This window comes from Maylandia zebra, linkage group LG17, assembly GCF_041146795.1.
Source record: "Maylandia zebra isolate NMK-2024a linkage group LG17, Mzebra_GT3a, whole genome shotgun sequence".
NCBI lineage: Eukaryota > Metazoa > Chordata > Actinopteri > Cichliformes > Cichlidae > Maylandia > Maylandia zebra.
The window spans coordinates 29,503,953-29,522,245 of NC_135183.1; the positions used below are offsets into that span (position 1 = coordinate 29,503,953).

The 18,293-nt window shown below is 41.6% G+C and overlaps 1 protein-coding gene across 4 annotated transcripts; it reads left to right on the top strand.

The window, feature by feature from the left end:
• The first annotated feature begins 67 nt into the window (after window positions 1–67).
• On the top strand, window positions 68–17,540 carry nrf1 (nuclear respiratory factor 1). Of its 4 annotated transcripts, none has more exons than XM_012918435.3 (12): window positions 68–197; window positions 1,742–1,853; window positions 2,006–2,150; window positions 2,693–2,807; window positions 2,942–3,068; window positions 3,485–3,625; window positions 6,377–6,535; window positions 7,505–7,720; window positions 7,829–7,927; window positions 9,176–9,333; window positions 11,053–11,174; window positions 16,389–17,540. In XM_012918435.3, exons 2-12 carry the CDS (start codon window positions 1,785–1,787, stop codon window positions 16,547–16,549), a joined length of 1,512 nt encoding a protein of 503 aa, XP_012773889.1. In that variant the 5' UTR covers window positions 68–197; window positions 1,742–1,784; the 3' UTR covers window positions 16,550–17,540. The 4 variants fall into 4 exon arrangements, with proteins under 4 accessions (XP_012773889.1, XP_012773891.1, XP_076731837.1 ...); XM_012918437.3 differs by having other exon boundaries at window positions 7,829–7,912; XM_076875722.1 differs by having other exon boundaries at window positions 1,742–1,841.
• The last annotated feature ends 753 nt before the right edge of the window (window positions 17,541–18,293 follow it).

Genomic DNA, 18,293 nt, shown 5'->3' on the forward strand with positions numbered 1-18,293 from the left:
GTTTGTTATTGTAGTTTCAGTTCTTGTGTATTACTCTTACGGTTGCGCGGCAGGCACTTGAAAGCATCACTAGTGCAGCTCACTGTTGTGTGCGGTCTGTTAGTTGTGTTTGGTGCTGGCTCCCCTCTGTCCTCCATTAAAGCTCGGCTCCATCCCCGCTGTACGGCGCAGGCCCGAAGTAGCGCAGCCGCTCTGAGGTTAGTGCCCTACCGCGCAATCTCCATCTATTTCAGCCCCGGCGCAGCCGCATCATCGAACCCGGCAGCGTTGGGGTGAACGATGCAGATTGTTTAGATGTTGACTGGAGTCGGATTGTATTTTAAATCTGTTTTTGGGGGGAATCGTGATCTAGGCGCGTATCGACTTCAACCTCGGAGAGAGAAGAATAGCTGAGGATGAGCCCACAGGCCCGGGCCTGTTATGGCGTTATGTTTTTGTGTGATTTTTTTGCGCGGGTTTCGTGCTAGCTGCTACATTACGATGGCTTTCATTGCGCCCTGTAATCGTTCTGTTTAGTGTCTGAACGTGGAAAATTGTTGGCAGAATTCGTGTTATTTTAGACGACCGGCTTTATACCGCCAAATGGTTAGCTAGGCAGCTAATTAGCTGAATGTAGGGCATTGCTAGCTTAGCTCAGTGAAGCAGTCGTTGACAGTAGACCGGCAGATCCGGCTAACTGTACATTACTGTCTGGCACGATCAATTCTTTATCCGGTCCTATGCAAAATTAAGCTGGTTGCAGGTCACTAAATTGGTTACACATACACATTCTTGTGGAGTTGTGCGTTTCGTGCATCACTGGTCTCCTCAGTGTCTAGACTTCATGTACTGCAGCTGGCAATAAATATATTAGACTGAAATGAATGACCTGAATTTCAGTTGCATTTATTTATGTATTTTTTTATTTTGGTGGGGGGCCAGTATTGACGTTCTTGTAGGCCACTGTAAAAGTTAAAACAGTGCGTGCAGATACATGATTATAAAACTATTCTATAAATCATCTTTGCACTGTATCAACGAAGCAGATTATCTACATGAAACGGTCTCCTTTCATTTATTCATAAACCTTTTAACCCTGTAAGTTGATTGATTTGGAGTGAACATAAGCATTTGTGTGTGTGTTAGTGTGCAATATATGTTTATTTTTCCTCAGCCACACTACAGTGTAACTCCACATATTCACATATCCAGTTTTCCAAATTAATATGGAGTTTCCCATACTGTCAAAACAATTTTAAAGACCCTTTAGTTGGACATTAAATTGTGATTTGTATCTAAGTTGTGCTAAGCTATCTATTACTGGGTGGAATGCACATCTTCCAAATTCATCACCTGTAACACCTAACATAAGTGCCCTCTATGGGCAGAGTGAAAGTGGTACAGTCAGACATGAGTGAAAAAAATGAAACGTTCTTTTCAGACAATACTCTTCCAAATGAAATTCCCTATTAATGCAGTATGACGTCCTCTGGAGGCAGAGCGGCAGTGGTGCACTAAGCACAAACACAAAGACACCATAGCATCTATCTTCATCAGACAGCTCTCCCTGTAAAAATAAATGACAGTGGCAGCTGTGCATGGTCACAGTTTTGTCTGAAATATCGTAACACTTCCAAATTCTTGTTGCATATGAATTCATTTAAGTGTATAAATAAATACCAGCATATTGTCTTGTTAAGATAACATATCAGTATTCGTTAAATTTGATGTGCTTTGATCACTTCCCTCTTTCTTTCCTCAGTAACTGTACTGTGGACCTAGCTGTGTAGACCAGCTGGCTGATAATGGATGAGCACTCCGTTCACCAGACAGAGCACATGACCACCATTGAGGCTAGCGCTGTCAGTCAGCAGGTGCATTTACAAACATAATAAATGGTGTAAATTAGAAACAAATTTACTGATATTAATCACTCATCTTGTTAAATTACCGACCCAGATCAGAAATCTCAACACCCCACTAAAGTGCAAGTCCCAGGTTCATTCATTCATTGATTCGTGTATAGGTACATGTGACCACCTTGACTGACACATCCATGATGAGCGCTGAGGAAGACTCGACCTCCTCGCCAGATGACGATCCATATGATGACACAGACATCCTCAACTCGGCTGGCACTGATGAGGTCACAGCTCACCTGGCTGCTGCAGGTGAGTCTAAACTCTGTGCTGTTTCCAGAGTGTGTTAGTTGGGTCTGATCAAAGTTACAAGCAGAAGTGCTTCACGACCTGTAGACTTATGTTGATAATTGTTATTAAGGTTGCAAAGTTTGTGGCAAATTAGACGGTCAACTCCTTACAACAGACCATTTTTTGTTTATTTTTTTATTCTTCTTAGCAGCTATGATTAATTATACAAGCCTGGTAAATCCCATAATGCCATAATTTAAGCAAAATGCTTTCAATTGAGCAACAGGTGGCGCCAGTGGATTAGTTGTGTAGGCAGCGTTGCCTTTGTCAAGCCTCTGCCATGTTTGTTTTTTTTTCCATCTTTATCCCTGAAAGTTGACATGATTTGAAATTAAATCGGTGAAATGCTATTTCATGTCTTTTTAAAAACATATTTTATATTTAAAAAAAGAGAACAATAAACAGTAACAACCACATGGGCTTTAAAAGCTCAAATCAGAGAAGGAAAATACTTTGTCTCTTTTTACCTTTGGTAAAATCTCTCCTCCTCCTCTTTCTTTCAGGGCCAGTGGGTATGGCAGCTGCTGCTGCTGTAGCAACTGGGAAGAAAAGAAAAAGGCCTCATATCTTTGAATCCAACCCTTCCATCCGTAAGAGACAGCAGACTCGTCTGCTCAGGTGGATCTAATAGCTTTTCTGACAGCAGCTACGGTGACCAAAATATCCCTCGCTCAGCTCCTAGGGTAGAATTGTTGTTGTGCTTTGTAGCTTTTAATCTGAACACAGAAGTAAAGGATGGTGTTTGTTAACAGGAAACTGCGAGCCACGTTGGATGAGTACACCACTAGAGTGGGCCAACAAGCCATAGTGTTGTGCATCTCCCCCTCCAAACCCAACCCTGTGTTCAAGGTGTTTGGTGCTGCTCCTCTGGAGAATGTGGTAAGTCTTATAAATAGAGCAGGTAGAAAGCATTAGTTTGTAACACAGTGAAACTTACCATCACACCAAACCTCAGTGTTCTCCTTCATTTATTTCAGTGAAGCCCTCTCAGTCATATGCAGTGTTTCCCTTGTCATAAGTATACACTGCATGTTAGATAAACTGAATCTGCTTTACATCTTTCTTCCTAAAAACTATTTGTGTATTAAAAATACTCATAATTTTATAGCTAATAATAATTTATTAAAGGCCATATTGATTTTGTCTTAATAACATAACCAAAAAAAAGGCATGTAGTTACTTATCTTTGACCAGGTATCTACTAGCAAATGTTTTCTTCAGTGATTTATTTAAACCTGCTATCACTCTTAAAAGCTCAGGCTGACACACTGTGATGTATCTTTCATGGATACTAGGTAAGAAAGTATAAGAGCATGTTGTTGGAGGACCTGGAGAACGCCCTGGCTGAACATGCCCCTGCAGGTGGAGAACTCGCCTCAGAGCTGCCCCCGCTCACAATTGATGGCATCCCCGTCTCTGTGGATAAGATGACCCAGGTAAGGCTTACTGCGGATTTATTCTTTAGTGGGGAATCTACGCCGTAGCTACGTCTTAACTGCAAACTCGAATTTATCAGTGAGAGAATAACAATCATCATGTCAATTTAAAGGACAATAAAATCAATATAGGAATTGCCAGCAACAACCTCAGCCACTTAGATGTATGCTGTAGGCTCTACAAAGTTTCCCCGCAGAAATCTAAATAAGGCCTTCTCTCTATTCTCTAGAAGTGCTAAAGTTTACTCGCTTTTTCCTTTGTACAAATTCACTAATACACACACACACTACTCCCAGCAGAGGGCACCAGCCGCTAACAAACCAGGAAGTTTAAACTATGTCTTCTAACTAGTGAGAGGAAGAGCTTAGCTAACTACATGTAGCAAGGTCAAATGCTTATTTGTAGGTGTGTTGTCCACTAGCTCATTTTTGATGTTTTTGATTAATCTATTCAGCAGTCATGCATTTATTCTCATCCTGAAGAGCAGCATCACCATTAAAATAAACTCTAATCTGAGAAAAAGCTAATCCTTCTCTTTGATAAGCAGAGCAGCCATTGTAGGCCGTTCATCGTAGCGTTAGTACCACTGGCAGGCCTGAATTTTCTTTTCAGCCCAGGGGAGCATGGCTTGTTTACTCCGCCGTCCCAGTGCTGCTGACGCATTCTCTAGATCATCGTCACAGTAGGCAGCATGACAGTGGCCCTCAGAGACGATCCACAACCCTCGGCGCACGTTAGCCAATCCCAGTGCCGGATGAATCCTTGGAGGCCAGGTGTTAGTTGGAGCTTGTTTTTCTGGAAGTAGTAGGATGAGATTATCGCGAGTAACCTGTTGCCTCACTCAATTTCGACAAGCCGGGTGGAAAGGTGTGGGGTGGGTGTTTTTACAGATATGTGTGTGCTGCGCGTTGGAAACAGGAAGTTGTTTAGTCCTTCTGGGAAAAGCTAGTAAACCTTGGCCAAGGAATGAGATGAGAGGAAGCTAATTTAGTAGAGACACCCAGTTCGTATCAGAAACATGTCTTCTAAAAGGATATCTGCAGTAGAATTTTATACAGCTGAAGAAATCCCAAATGAGGTTAAGCAGAGGCCCTAGTCTGTCAGATATATGGAGCATCTGTAGCAGGTGATCCCACGACTAGCTTGAGCTCATAATTACCCCCTTGCCTTGTTAGGTTCAGGAACCCAGCAACATAACAGCCTTCCTGAAGTCTGATTGGACCACTGCTTGGAGGATTAGGATTGGGGTGGGGTGGTGGGTGCGAGGGCAACATGCCACTTAACTCGCTAGCCACTGTAATTTGGCCATCTGGCCTTGCACAGATACATCCACATACGTCGCCATCATCGCAGGTGTAAATGGGAGAATAATTTTCCTACAAGGCTTTTTCGCAGGTTAATGCAGGTTGCTGAGCTAGTGTTGGCTCTGGTGGAGCTCCATTACGTGGAGGGTTTGTTGTTCGAAAGCTGGCGCGAAGCACCGACACTCCATTTTCTATCAAGATCCATTTTCTCATATCTGTTTGCGTGATGCACTGAGGAGCTGTGTGACTGTGAGTTAGAAAAGGGGGGCCTAACGGGGAGGAGGGAGGGATTTATTTCTCCCGGAACCAAATTTAGCTTGTGATGTCAAGGCAGGCGGACGCTGCAGTGCCTCATTGTGCAATATAATCCCCCGGTGATGCTTGCATATTACCGGGACGCCGAGGACACTGGCACTAAACCCCCACCTCGGCATGTCAGTGAGTGTAAGCGCGCGCCTGCTCGGGCTCTGTCGACATGATGGGCAGTGCGTATGCGTGCCACTCACTACTGCACATGAAGTATGCATACAGACGATCGATAACAAGCAAATCAGATGAGATTAAGAACGTCATCCGCTCGCTTTTTCACCTTGTCAGGCAGCTGTTATTCAAGTTTAGAAACTAGATGCACCATAAAGCTCGGATTTTTAGCTTTTAGCGCAACAACATTTTCACCAGCTGGTCACCTGCAAAATCAGCACTTTTTACTTCATTGTAAGATATTCCAAAACGGTGGACAAGCACTTGATAAATGGACTGATTCTTACATCTATACAACATGCCACATTCACGTTTCTTCTAAGCTTTTAGTGCTTCCTAACAAACATTCACACTCTGATGGATGCATCGGAGAGCAACTTGGGGTTAGTATCTTGCCCAAGGATCCTTGGCATACAAACTGGAGGAGCCAGGGATTGAACCACTAACCTTCCGATCAGTAGGTGACCTGCTCTACCTCCTGAGCTACAGCCACCCCATCTTGATACCGTCTTGATAGAGTCTGTTGACAATAAAGAAATAAGTCTGTACAGTGCACCTATTAGCACAGAGTTAATGCAGTGCCCTTGTTTGACAGTCAATTTTAATTTTTAACAATACTGACTGTCTCGTCCTTGTTAATACCTCTGCTCAGTGTCCTGGAGCCTTTGTTGGAACAGGCTGTCTGTTGGATCACCTCTGATGTGCTCGCAGTGTCTGTCTGATACGTCAAGCTGGAGCCATAGCCATAGATTGGTCTGTTAGTAAACCTGACCCCATTGTTCTCCTTTTAGAAGGTCTGTTTCTATTTTCAGGCCTTGACCACCTCAGCACATGCTGCAGGTACCTAATGCACGCCTCTCGCAGCCTGCTCAAGGGCGTGTATGCCCTGCAGCTTTGCACATTATATTTCTGTCTATATAATCTGTTTTTTCCATGCATTTTTTTTCCTCTTTTATTTTCCTTTAGGCACAGCTGCGAGCATTTATCCCAGAGATGTTGAAGTACTCAACAGGCAGAGGGAAGCCTGGCTGGGGTAAAGAGAGCTGCAAGCCAGTGTGGTGGCCCGACGACATCCCCTGGGCCAACGTTCGCAGTGATGTGCGCACAGAGGAGCAGAAACAGAGAGTAAGACAAACACTAGTATAACGTGATATTTTGCTGGGAAAGAGTACAAGGTTGTAAGTGCACAAAATGAATGTAGCTTGTGAGTACATATCACTCAACAACAAAAGATTTTTATAGATCCGAAAGTGACAACAAACTAAACAGATGTTGTATTGTCCACCCATGAGAAAGATTCTTTTTACACAGTGTTTTAATCCTGTTCTGTTACATTAGCTAGTTCTGTTTGGTGGTGTCTAAAGATCCAGAGCTCTTGCCTTTGCAAGAGTCACCTGCCACGTGTAATTCAGTGACAGTGATAACAGTCCTTAAAGACATAGTTGATGGCATTTTGGGAAATGCCCATATTTGGTTAACTTAGAACAGTAGTTCTAACTACTAAGCCATCCTAGACAACTTTGGATGGATTTGGATCATTGCTTCCTTAGTGACACAAGTCGCTTTAAGATAGATTGGTGTCATATGATGTAACATACCAGAGAAAGACGCAAAGATACCATATGAAGGAGTAAAAGATACAGTAAGCTTGTTTTATTAGCATACATACAGCAGAATATAGTAGTAAATTGTTTTGCAGACCTCAAGGAAAATTGCTACAACTCATGAATCAACACTTTAAATATGAAGCTACAGCTAATGCACACCTTTGAAGCTCATTATTTTTTCCTCTTAATATAGCATGAGAAGAACAGGCTTTAGAGGTGCTGGTAAGCCAAGTCTATGCACTTTTAGTAGAACCAGCACAGCTGTTAACACCTTTTCTGTCATTTATTTTGTGTTTTCTGTGTATCTTCTGAGATAGCTTTAGAGCAAAGGAAACAGGTGCATGTCTATTCATTATTACGGTTTAATTTAATCCCATTGTACATAATTCATATTTATCATCTGATTATATTAAGAGATGTACCATGCCTTAGAGTCATCAGTCTTAAGAATTTTTGCTGACATTAAATTGTGTCTGTACTTCCTCAGGTCTCTTGGACGCAGGCGTTGCGAACCATAGTGAAGAACTGCTATAAGCAGCATGGCCGTGAGGATCTATTATATGCTTTTGAAGACCAGCAGGTAACCACGGCAACCACCACCCAGCACCACCTGACCACTGCACAAAGTATCGCTCACCTTGTGCCCTCACAAACCGTGGTACAGACCATCAACAATCCAGATGGAACAGTCTCGCTTATCCAGGTGCGTTTTATTCACTGCATGGCTTTTATACTCCTGAGTGGGAGTTTTTGCCCTTCTTGTTGTTTTTTACAGAGCCTAATGCACTTGGTGGAAATGTATTGTTTTCAGGTCGGTACAGGACACACAGTTGCCACTCTTGCGGATGCGTCGGAGCTGCCTGGTGTGACAGTTGCACAAGTTAACTACTCAACGGTAACTGAGGGAGAGGTAACACCCACATGCGTTCAAACGTGCCTAGAAATCGTTCTTTTATCAAAAACCATACTGAAACACATTAAGTTATTTACTGCACACATAGCCTCTTAAAAATGCACTCTATTTAATACCACAAAATCAAAACTAAAGCCACAAGTCCATCAATCTAATACCGGCAATATTTGCTCAGTCTCATTACCTCGTTGCTAATGTTCATCTACACTTATGGTCAGAAGTGTAAATCCACACAGGGCCAAATGTATACATGCAGGCTCATATATATTACATATATCCAACTAATATTTGGTAGCTTAGCATATTGCACCTTGACCAGACCATTTTGCTTACCATTGCAAGCTTCTGGCATTAGACGTGGCTGGATATTTAACACTCTTCTTGTTCATTTAAATTGGTTAGTGGTCCAAAAGCTTTCAGTAGGGTTGAGGTTGGGCCATTACAAAAGCTTTATGTCGTCAGCCTGTTTTCTGCACTCTAAAATTAGTTTTGATGTATCATTTCCCTGTTAGAAAACCTGTGTCGAAGTTTGAACTGTTCTGATTTAAAGAACTTGGAGGTAGTCTTATTTATTCGATCCACATTGTGTAATGTACAAGTACCACTGATTACCAAATAGCACTAGCGCATGATGCTACCACCATCATGCTTGACAGTGACGCTGGTGTTCCAGCAGTTTCCAGCTCATGGCAGGCTTGAGCGTTGGTGGTTCCTGGGTTCTTTCTGAATATCCCAAACAATTGCCTCTCATCAGGGGGGACAGTTTGGGTGTTCTTCCAAGTTGGCAAAGGGGTGAAAATCAGAAAAACTTGTTCTCGCATAAAACTATTTGAACTGATGAAATCTTTAGTTATTTAGAAATGGCTCCAAGAGATCTTCCCAATTTGTGGAAATCTACAATTTTCCTTTTTAAGATTTTCACTGAGTTACTTGGAGTATTGGTCATTTCTACCAGCTGTAGTTAAATAATGAACACTAGCAAGAATTAATTGGCCTCGTCAAGTTAAAACACATTGTTGAACCTTCAACAAATCCTGTTAGTGTGTTGTGAGCGTATGTTCATATTTTGGCCTGTGTGTATAATTTTGACCCTGTGTGGAACAGAGAAAATGTAAATTATGTTTGCTATATAATCGTTTAATCCTAGTAAAAGAACAGCTCGAAGAAGAAGCCTAAAATTACCATGACACTCATGCTTCTGATAAGTGTATGTAAACTTAAGTATATACTTTGTTTTTCCTCCAGGTGGAACCAAGCTGGGCCACCCTGCAGGGCGGGGAGATGACAATCCAAACGACTCAAGCTTCAGAGGCCACGCAGGCAGTGGCATCCCTAGCTGAAGCTGCTGTCGCTGCTAGCCAAGAGATTCAGCCCGGAGCCACTGTTACAATGGCACTGAACAGGTGATTCTGAGAGAGCTGAATATTATGTTATGTGATTTCCTGAGATATTATAATAGGTCTCTAACCTATTATAAAGGGGTGCACGCAGTGTAAACGGTCCAGGTACAAGGACAGGACTAAAAAATGCAAACTTAGATCTGGAGAAACTTTGCTCAAGACAACTTTTAAAAAGGTTAAAAAAAAAATTACAAAATAGTCTGTTGTAATAGTAGCTAACATCCCTATGTTGTTAAGCCTAAGCCTACAAATGTGTTAACAGAGAAGAAAGTTTTGGTGCTGTCACCAGAAAATACCAGAACCTTTTAAACAAAAAAAATGTTATTATCATGTCAAGTTTTAATTTCACTGAGAGAAAAAAAACACTAACAAGTATAAAAAATGTCATAAATGCACAGGCAGCTATAAGCAGCTGGATGAAAATGGGACAAATGTGTCAGAGCAGGTTACTGGATTCCCTGGAGATACTTTTTGTCCTGTTTCAGCATCTAAATAATTAGCTTGTACCCTTTTATACCAGCAGCATGCACGGTGTAGAACCATTAAACTAGTTGTTAGGCACATATTTCACGTTCTAACAGCTCTTACCTGCTGATATGCAGGTAAGAGCAGATTAAAATAGCTGCATTTGAGATGTTGTGAGTATAAATACACAGCATTACATCTCTACTTCATTTAGGCTGCTGTGTTAGAAAAAGAAAAAAATGTTTTCAGTCCTATTATAGTCACAAATTAAAGTTCCTGTAGGATAACAACAGAAGCAGGTTAATAGTTTGTTGTAGGCTTCGGTCGCAGTTAAAAGAAGCTAACCCTTGGCTACCCACTTCCTGAATTACATTTTTTTCAGCAGTTTGTTTCTGAAATCAGTCACCTAGATACTGCCATGTTAGAATTTTTTTTCACTGCAGTCCTGTCCTGGCAATCATTTCAGATGTGTATGGGTATGTCCCACTGGGGCTTGTTACCTGCACCCACCTGAGACCCCCTCCTTCTCATTTCCCCTCCCTTCCTGCTGTTTACCTGAGCTGAGCTACTCTGGGCTCTCCACTCTGCCGTCTCTGGAACATTCTGTGTCTGTTTTCCAGCTACAGATGAGGTGCAGAGCCTCTTATCCTCACTGTTTTCCTTCTGTGCGATTAAATATTACCTGAGATGCAAGATTTATTAGCCATAGTCAAAAACCCCAGCAAGCTTAAACATCCAATCTAAATTCACATATTAAACAATGAAACAACGCACAAAAAAACGGTGTCGTTTCTGGTACACTTGATTGCATCATCAAGAATCTGTTGTCTCAGCTCTCGCATTTCCTCTTCCTTTCTTTCTGTCTCTCTACATTTCTGCCTCAAGCCTGATTATCATAAAGCTGCGAAACTGGTGTGCTAATAAGCTAGTAGTAATTCTGCTGCATAGATCCAGTATATAAAATTGCTTTATTAGACCCATAGCACCTGTCCTTTGGAGTGATGTGACCGATTCTCTGTAAGTCCAGACTAGAAAAGCCTCTTATAGCTCATGTATTCCTGCGTCTTCACCCCACATCTCTCTAATAACCCTTGGCTCTCTGAGCAGACTCTGCGTGAGAGAGCTTTTGGGCTTTGTACCAGGAGATTGCATCTTCAAGCCTAATTTCTTGTTTGTGTGTGTTTTAATTTGAAATTGCATGTACAGAAATATGGGGGTTTTTTTACATATAGTGCACTTGTGATTTGTGTGTTACAGTGAGGCAGCAGCTCACGCTGTAGCGACGCTGGCAGAAGCCACACTACAAGGCGGAGGTCAAATTGTCCTGGCAGAGACGGCAGCTGCTGTTGGGGCGCTGGCAGGGGTTCAAGATGCCACAGGTACCCAATTATCAGAAATACAGCAAACACTGAAGCAACATAAAATAAAATACACCTCAAATTACAGCAATTACATAATTATAAAAAAAGTCAAGTGTTTTTTTGGTATGCAGCATTAAACTGTACAGACAATGAAGGTCTGAAAAGTCATAGTTATTACCTCACTACTGCATTGCCTGCAATCACAGGTACATTAGTAACATTATCAAACAATCAAACAGTGGTAGTTTATATATAAACTATGTTATCTATATTGGCGACCACATAAATCAATTTATCTATATTATTTACGAGGACCCCAAAGATTAGATTACCGCTCTCTGGAATGACTCCAGCCTTGCCAATATATTTCCTCAGGTGCCCTGCAGTCCAACCATCAAGTTTAAAGTAGGTCTGATTAATGGTTGTCACGAAAAGTGCAAAACAGACGCACACATACAGAGATTCTTTCATTTATCAGAAGATAGTCTGATATTCTGTTGTTAGCCGGCATAAGTGGCACCCAATGTGATCGTCTGCTGCTGTAGCCCACATGTTGTGCAATCAAAGATGCTCTTCTGCATACCTTGGTTGCAGCGAGTGGTTATTTGACTTACTGCTGCTTTCCTGTCACCTTGAAGTAATCTGGCTTTCTCTTCTGACCTCTGGCATCAAAAAAGTATTTTACTCAGAACTGCTGCTTGCTCGTTATAGAGATGGTTGTGTGGGAAAATCCCAGTAGATCAGCAGCATATATGACACCCACAGCCTTACGACACTCAAAGTCACTTTCTTTTTCATTCTTATGCTAAATTTCAACTTTAGCAAGTAATCTTGACCATGTTTACATGCCTGATTACATTGAGTTGCTTGCCACGGGTGGCTGTGGCTCAGGTGGTAGAGCGGATCAGGTACTGATCGGAAGGTTCGATCCTTGGCTTCCCCAGTCTGCATGCCAAATATCCTTGGGCAAGATACTAACCCCAAGCTGCCCTCTGATGCGTTCATCGGAGTGTGAATGAGTGTGAATGTTGATTAATTTGCACTTTAGTTTAGAAGTGCTTGTATGAGTGGGTGTGAATGGGTGAATGAGGCATGTTGTATACAGCGCTTTAAGTACTCTGGGAGAGTAGAAAAGCGCTATATAAGAATCAGTCCATTTACCATATAATTGGCTGATTAGATATTAGTATTTTTGACCAGTGGAACAGCACCTTGAGGTGACTGTTGTTGTGATTTGGCACTATATTAAAATTAATAAGATAAAATTGAATCGAATCTAAATTGAATTGGAACAGGTGTGCCTAATGAAATGGCAAGTTTTGACGTTAAAAAAATTCTCTTGGTAGACTTTCATGGACAAACGGTAAGGAATGAGGAATATTTTTCTAAAATGTGTTTTCTATGTGTACTTTACAATAGAATAAAAAAAATTAATCAGTAAATGTGTGCAATTACATTTTACCCATTGGTGTTTGTGTGCGCTCCCCAGCCAATGGCCTTTCTAATTAGCCTCACTAAGTGTAAGCTTCCCACCCGTAGAACAACTGCGAGGCCTCTGAGCCCCCACATTGTAATCTGCTCTGTGCTGATGTGACAGATGGTGTGTATTTATGTGTGCATCTTGTCCCTTCTTTTAATGACACGTTATTAGAGGTTCACCCTCCGTAAATGCATAGTGCAAACGCTGCTATTGCCGTGTGTCTGCTGGGACTAGGCTAGTTTGCAGTGACAGCCTTCCCTCTTTGCTCAATAGCACTGACAACAATTTCGTGGATATGTTCCGTCAGTAGCCTCAAGGCTAAACATGGGGCTAATGTTTCATAAGCAATAACATTTTGCCAAAGCTGCATCCTGAGTATTTATTGTTGTTGAACAATTTGATTCACTGGTTAATTTAAACGAATCGGGATATTGAATTGGGAAACCTTTTGTAGCCTGCAAGCTGTCAATCTTTTACTTATTATGTCATCTGATCAGTACAATACACATATTACACACACACAAACATGCACCAACACACAATGTACACTAGTCCAGGGGCATGAAGAGGTCCCTCTTGTGCCCTCCTTAAGAGCTTTGATCCACTCCATTATCAGTCCATAGTCTAATCACTTGACCAGCTGTCAGCAGACACCCCCAAGCTCTGTTGCTATATTTATATAGATATAGATATATATACATATATGTGTGTGTGTGTGCCCATGGAATTTCTGTTTAAATCACAGTACGAATCAGACTTGTGTTAGTGGGAGTTTTAGAAACCAATGGAATCAGTTTGGTTCTGTAGCAGGCAAAGCTGGGAGACATGGTGTGTTTAATGGTTAAAAGGCTATAACAATTGCCAGGCTGTTGACTACAAAACAATTGTATCCATTACCTCATGTTGCCAAACTATTTTAGAAAACCAAATAACATCATCATGAAAGTTTCCTGTTAAAACATTGAGCAAATGCAAAAATAGGTGCTACGTCTGCATTCATATCCTATAATGGGGATTCACCTTATTCAAATCTAACATCTGCAGGCTTTGTTTATTTATTTATTTGGCATGTTGCTTCCTAAACCACGAAGAGCCATTTGGCTGTAATAGCTCACTCAAACATCTAACGGAGCTGCCAAATCCAGCCCTTCTCGCAACTATTGACCTTCGCTAATCACTGTAGTGCTACACAGCAGAGAAGACTGGTGTTTGAAGTGCACCAGCCAGGTTACACTGCTGATTGACTTGTGTAGTAACCCTACACCAGGGGTCGGCAACCTGCGGCTCTTTAGTCCTTATAGTGCGGCTCCACGTGGTTTGGGGAAATAAATTAGAAGTATTTAGCTGAAGTGTATTTTATTTATGTTAGTTATTTTTTTTAACTTGTAGTTCCAAATTGGAAGATTATTGTGATATTGAAATATAAAAATAAAATTATATTTTATTATTTTGTTCATCGCTCAAAATAAGTGTGGCAATAGCGGAAGCCGGTGTACTCGCCGAAACGCCGTGCATATATCGAGACTTTCAACCCAAGGTAGGCTAGTTATGGATCTTCGGATCCACATTGTCAGCAGCTGTTCTCCACCATGAACTATGTTATAAACAAACACCGCTCACGCCTCACAGATGGCAGCTTACAGTCCTGCGTAAAGATGAAAGTACAGCCCCGATTTGCAGACGCTGTGCGCAGAGGTTCAGGAGCATAAATCCCATTGTAAACATATCAAGGCAGACCCGACGATGTTTCCATGAACATGCTTTTCAGCATCTCTTTATTGACCACTTTTCACACACGGTTGCTGTACGCATACAGCCGGCTGTAGCTTTTCAGCTCACAGCCCGACATATACCAACAACAGCATAGATAGCGCAGACATTAAGGCGGCGAGACGTGATTGTGGGTGCCACTCACGTGCATCCGCCTCCCCTGCAGCGGCGCTGCAGACCACGCCCCGCCACACACATTAACCTGGTAAAATACATATTTAGGCAGAATTTTTCATCTTTTAGCAGCATAGTGCTTTTTTCCAATTATTTTTTTAAAAGTCAGGTCAAGGCTCCAAAAGCCCAAAGGCGATATGAGGGTGGCGGCTCACAACAGTTTTTGTTTGCTACTTGGATCATTTTAGTTCAGCTAGGTGTCTTTCCTTTTGTTATATTTCTTTAAGTGTTCAAAATGTGTTAATTACATAAATAAAATGTAATTTTCTCTGTAGCACTTCATGGATTTCATAAGCAACACACCTTAGTTGTTCACACAAAGCATAAAGGTAAAAAACAATATATACAGTGTTATCTTCATTTTAGATGTCAAAAAGTATTTGTGGCTCCAGTGTTTTCTTCTGCGTGGAAACTGGGTCCAAATGGCTCTTTGGGTGTTAAAGGTTGCTGACCCCTGCCTTACACTGACAAAGACACATATATAAACACGGCTATACAAGGCATGACCCTTCATCTCTAAGTAACAATGTTCGAGTGGCACTTCAATTACAGATTGCACTTCATCCCAGGTCTATGTTGCTGTGCCAGGCCAAAGCCACGCTCCCTATAAGGTTTCCTTCATAATAACTGTTAGAACAGCTTAACACTGTCACAAATAAGTGTCAAGAGGGGTGAGCAAGAGGCCACAAAGAGGACCAACAATTACGACCTTACCTGGCAGCAGAGTTCCATTTTTATTATTGAATGAATTGTTTTCTTATTTTGTTCAAAATGTTATTTATTCTCAGTTACAATTATATCCACCCTTGTTTCATCTGGGTTATGTGTTTTAAGTGATTCATTTGTAATGTGGACTGGTTGCCTGTAACATCCAGCATCTAAGCTTGCAGTAATGGGAGTGGGTATGAGCCACTGCCATCCCCTATGCTGACCTTCTTGCCTGCCTGTGACACTGTGACAGCTTGCAGGGTGGGGCAGAGCACCACGTGACTGCAGCAGTAATCCCTGCAGGCAGAGACGCACAAACGGAGCTGGGAATGGGGGAAGTAAGCCGAGGACGTTCAATTGGGTCATTGTTCAGAAATGCCTTCTCTGTAACATGTCTGCCTCCTGTCACCAACAACTACCTGGAGTTGATGGGTTCCCAAAGGCCCGTGTAAAACATAAAATCCGTCAACAGGATTTCCTCTAGCAAGAGAATGTAAAAGCAGAATTTCTTAGCAGAAGAGCTGACAACCTGTGGGGTTGAAAAACAAAACCAAATAAACTGTGGATCCAGAAAAAGGACCACTTTGGGCCATCTCAAAAACGGAGTCAGTCCCTTAGAGACTCCCATGTGAAAATCCCCAACTTCACAGCAATCTAACAATGCAATCTGCATTCACAAACACATTTTTAACACTAATTCATGTCTGCAAACCTAGATGGAAATGCATGGAGGGTACTTTGGGTTCAACATCTTGCCCATGGATACTTCTGCATACAGGTGCAGGAGCTGGGTATTGAGTCACCAACCTAATGAATACTAGACAACCCGCTCTAAATTAGCCAGCATCTAAATGAGCCACCATAAACAAAAACAAGATTTCTGAGGACAGTAGAATAGAATTGGGTAACCAGTGAGGAGTATAAGATCTTCAAATGTCTAATAGGTTTATTCAAAAAAGGTACCTGTGTCCACCTGTGAATGATTTCCCTGTAATATTAACATACCTGTGACCTAAGTACGCAGTTTAAACTAATAAAAAATGTATTAGTGATGCTGGTGCTGCATGTTTAAGTCCAACTTGTCCTCTTCTTTCCTTTAGGTTTGGTCCAGATTCCAGTCAGCATGTACCAGACGGTAGTCACCAGCCTTGCCCAGGGTAACCGGCCCGTCCAGGTTGCAATGGCGCCTGTCGCCACACGCATAGATAACACTGTCACACTGGACGGCCAGGCAGTGGAGGTCGTAACCCTGGAGCAGTGACCTTGGAAGGAGCAGAAAGCACTGATTGGCCACCTAGGAGATTTGTTTATCTGTTCTGTTTTCCGAGACATCATGCTGTGTACAATGTCAAATATATTTTTAAATGTGCATCTACAGGGGAAGTGTGTTATCAATGCATTGTGTTTACTATGTAAAGAGATTGCGTTTGTTGGTGTATTTTTCCCATTTAGCGTTGTTTTTTTGGTTGTTTTTTGGGTTGTTTTTTTTAGCTCTGTGAAGTTGAGTATTTAGTATTTATTTCTTTACAATTAACCTTTGCTTAAAACAAAGATGAACCAAAAAGCTCGGGAGGAAAGCCACCCCTGTTTCACTGAGTGTGTCTCTTGTCTTTGTTTGGGATTTTTCACTATATTGTCCATGCTCAACTGTTTCTGTTATTAGGATGACGAATTCAGTGCCATAGTCGGAAAGTCACTCCTGTGTTTCGCCATATTCACAATTGCTGTTCCCACCTCAACTCACTAATTCTCTCACTGTACAACACAGCATCTGAGATGCAGACACTCCCAGAAAGTCTTGCCCTGTTGGGTTTTTTTCCCCTTTTTTTGTTCTACTGTAATCCAAGTACATGCCAAAATTTTGCAAAGACTCAGGATAACTTTCTTTTTTTTAACTGTTGGATGGCGGAGAGGACTTACTGACGCAGTCTTTTTGTCCACCAAATTTTTTTTTCATTTTTTTCCTAGTGCATGGATTCGAGGAGGCAACCGTGTTATTTGCAACATGAACTCCTTTGTATGTCACGCAGGACTCGGTGGTCTCCATCACTTTGTATGCCACAGGAAGCTGGTCATACTTGGACAGAAGCTGCACTATTTGTGATCCACGAAAGGATTTGCCACACGAAAAAACCATGCTTGCCGAGAATCAACTCTGTTTGATGAAGGTGTAACAGTTGGTGTGACTTTCACCAAAATTGTGTATTTGGGAAAAAATGAAGTCCAATAAAATGGCTGCTGTTCACCATTCATCCAGTTTCTCGGGTATTATTATACTCTTGATCCAAAAGCCTAACAATTAGTGGATTTTGTCATATTAACATCAAACATACATGTGAAAAGTCAGCTCTATAAAACCTTTTTGGCATCTGCAGGTTGGTTTTGTGATATCCTACAGCAGGAGTGTCCAACTCCAGTCCTCGACAGCTGCTGTCCTGCAGCTTTTAGATCCATCCTTGCTCCAACACAGCTGAATCAAATGATTGTATCGCCTCTTCAGCATGCCATCAACTTTGGTAAAGGTCTGATAACAAGTCATTCATTTGATTCAGTATAGTTTATACTTCAAATTCTGAAGATAGCCATAAAAAATGACTAATAATACATGTAAAGCCAAAGTTAAATGTGCTTTTCAGTGTTACGATGCTCACTTTTGTCTTTGTATATCAGTGAGAGATCATATCCCTAATATGGCAATCTCAGACATAGCTCCACCCACTTGCTTTCCAAGTTATCTGTATGCCAGAGACAGAATCAGAAAAGAGTTGGCTTAAAGGGAAGGTGGCCTTAAAATAGAGACACTAAAACACCAAAATATTTCTGTGAATCACACGGGAAAAAAAACATGGATTTGAAAATGATCATATTCAGCATATAATTTGTTTAGGGCAGACTTTTAAAGATTTACGATGACCTTACAGCCTCATTCCTTCTACCTTTATCTGAGAAATACCACATTTCTCCACCTTTTACCCGTAATGGTGCACTTGCCAGAAAGCCCAATA

Excerpts from the sequence above, each read along its gene's own strand:
- nrf1 (XM_012918435.3), top strand. The coding sequence starts at position 1,785 with ATGGATGAGCACTCCGTTCACCAGACAGAGCACATGACCACCATTGAG. Across the intron at positions 7,721-7,828 it reads GAACAGTCTCGCTTATCCAG|GTCGGTACAGGACACACAGT; the intron begins GTGCGTTTTATT and ends TATTGTTTTCAG. Across the intron at positions 9,334-11,052 it reads GTTACAATGGCACTGAACAG|TGAGGCAGCAGCTCACGCTG; the intron begins GTGATTCTGAGA and ends TGTGTGTTACAG.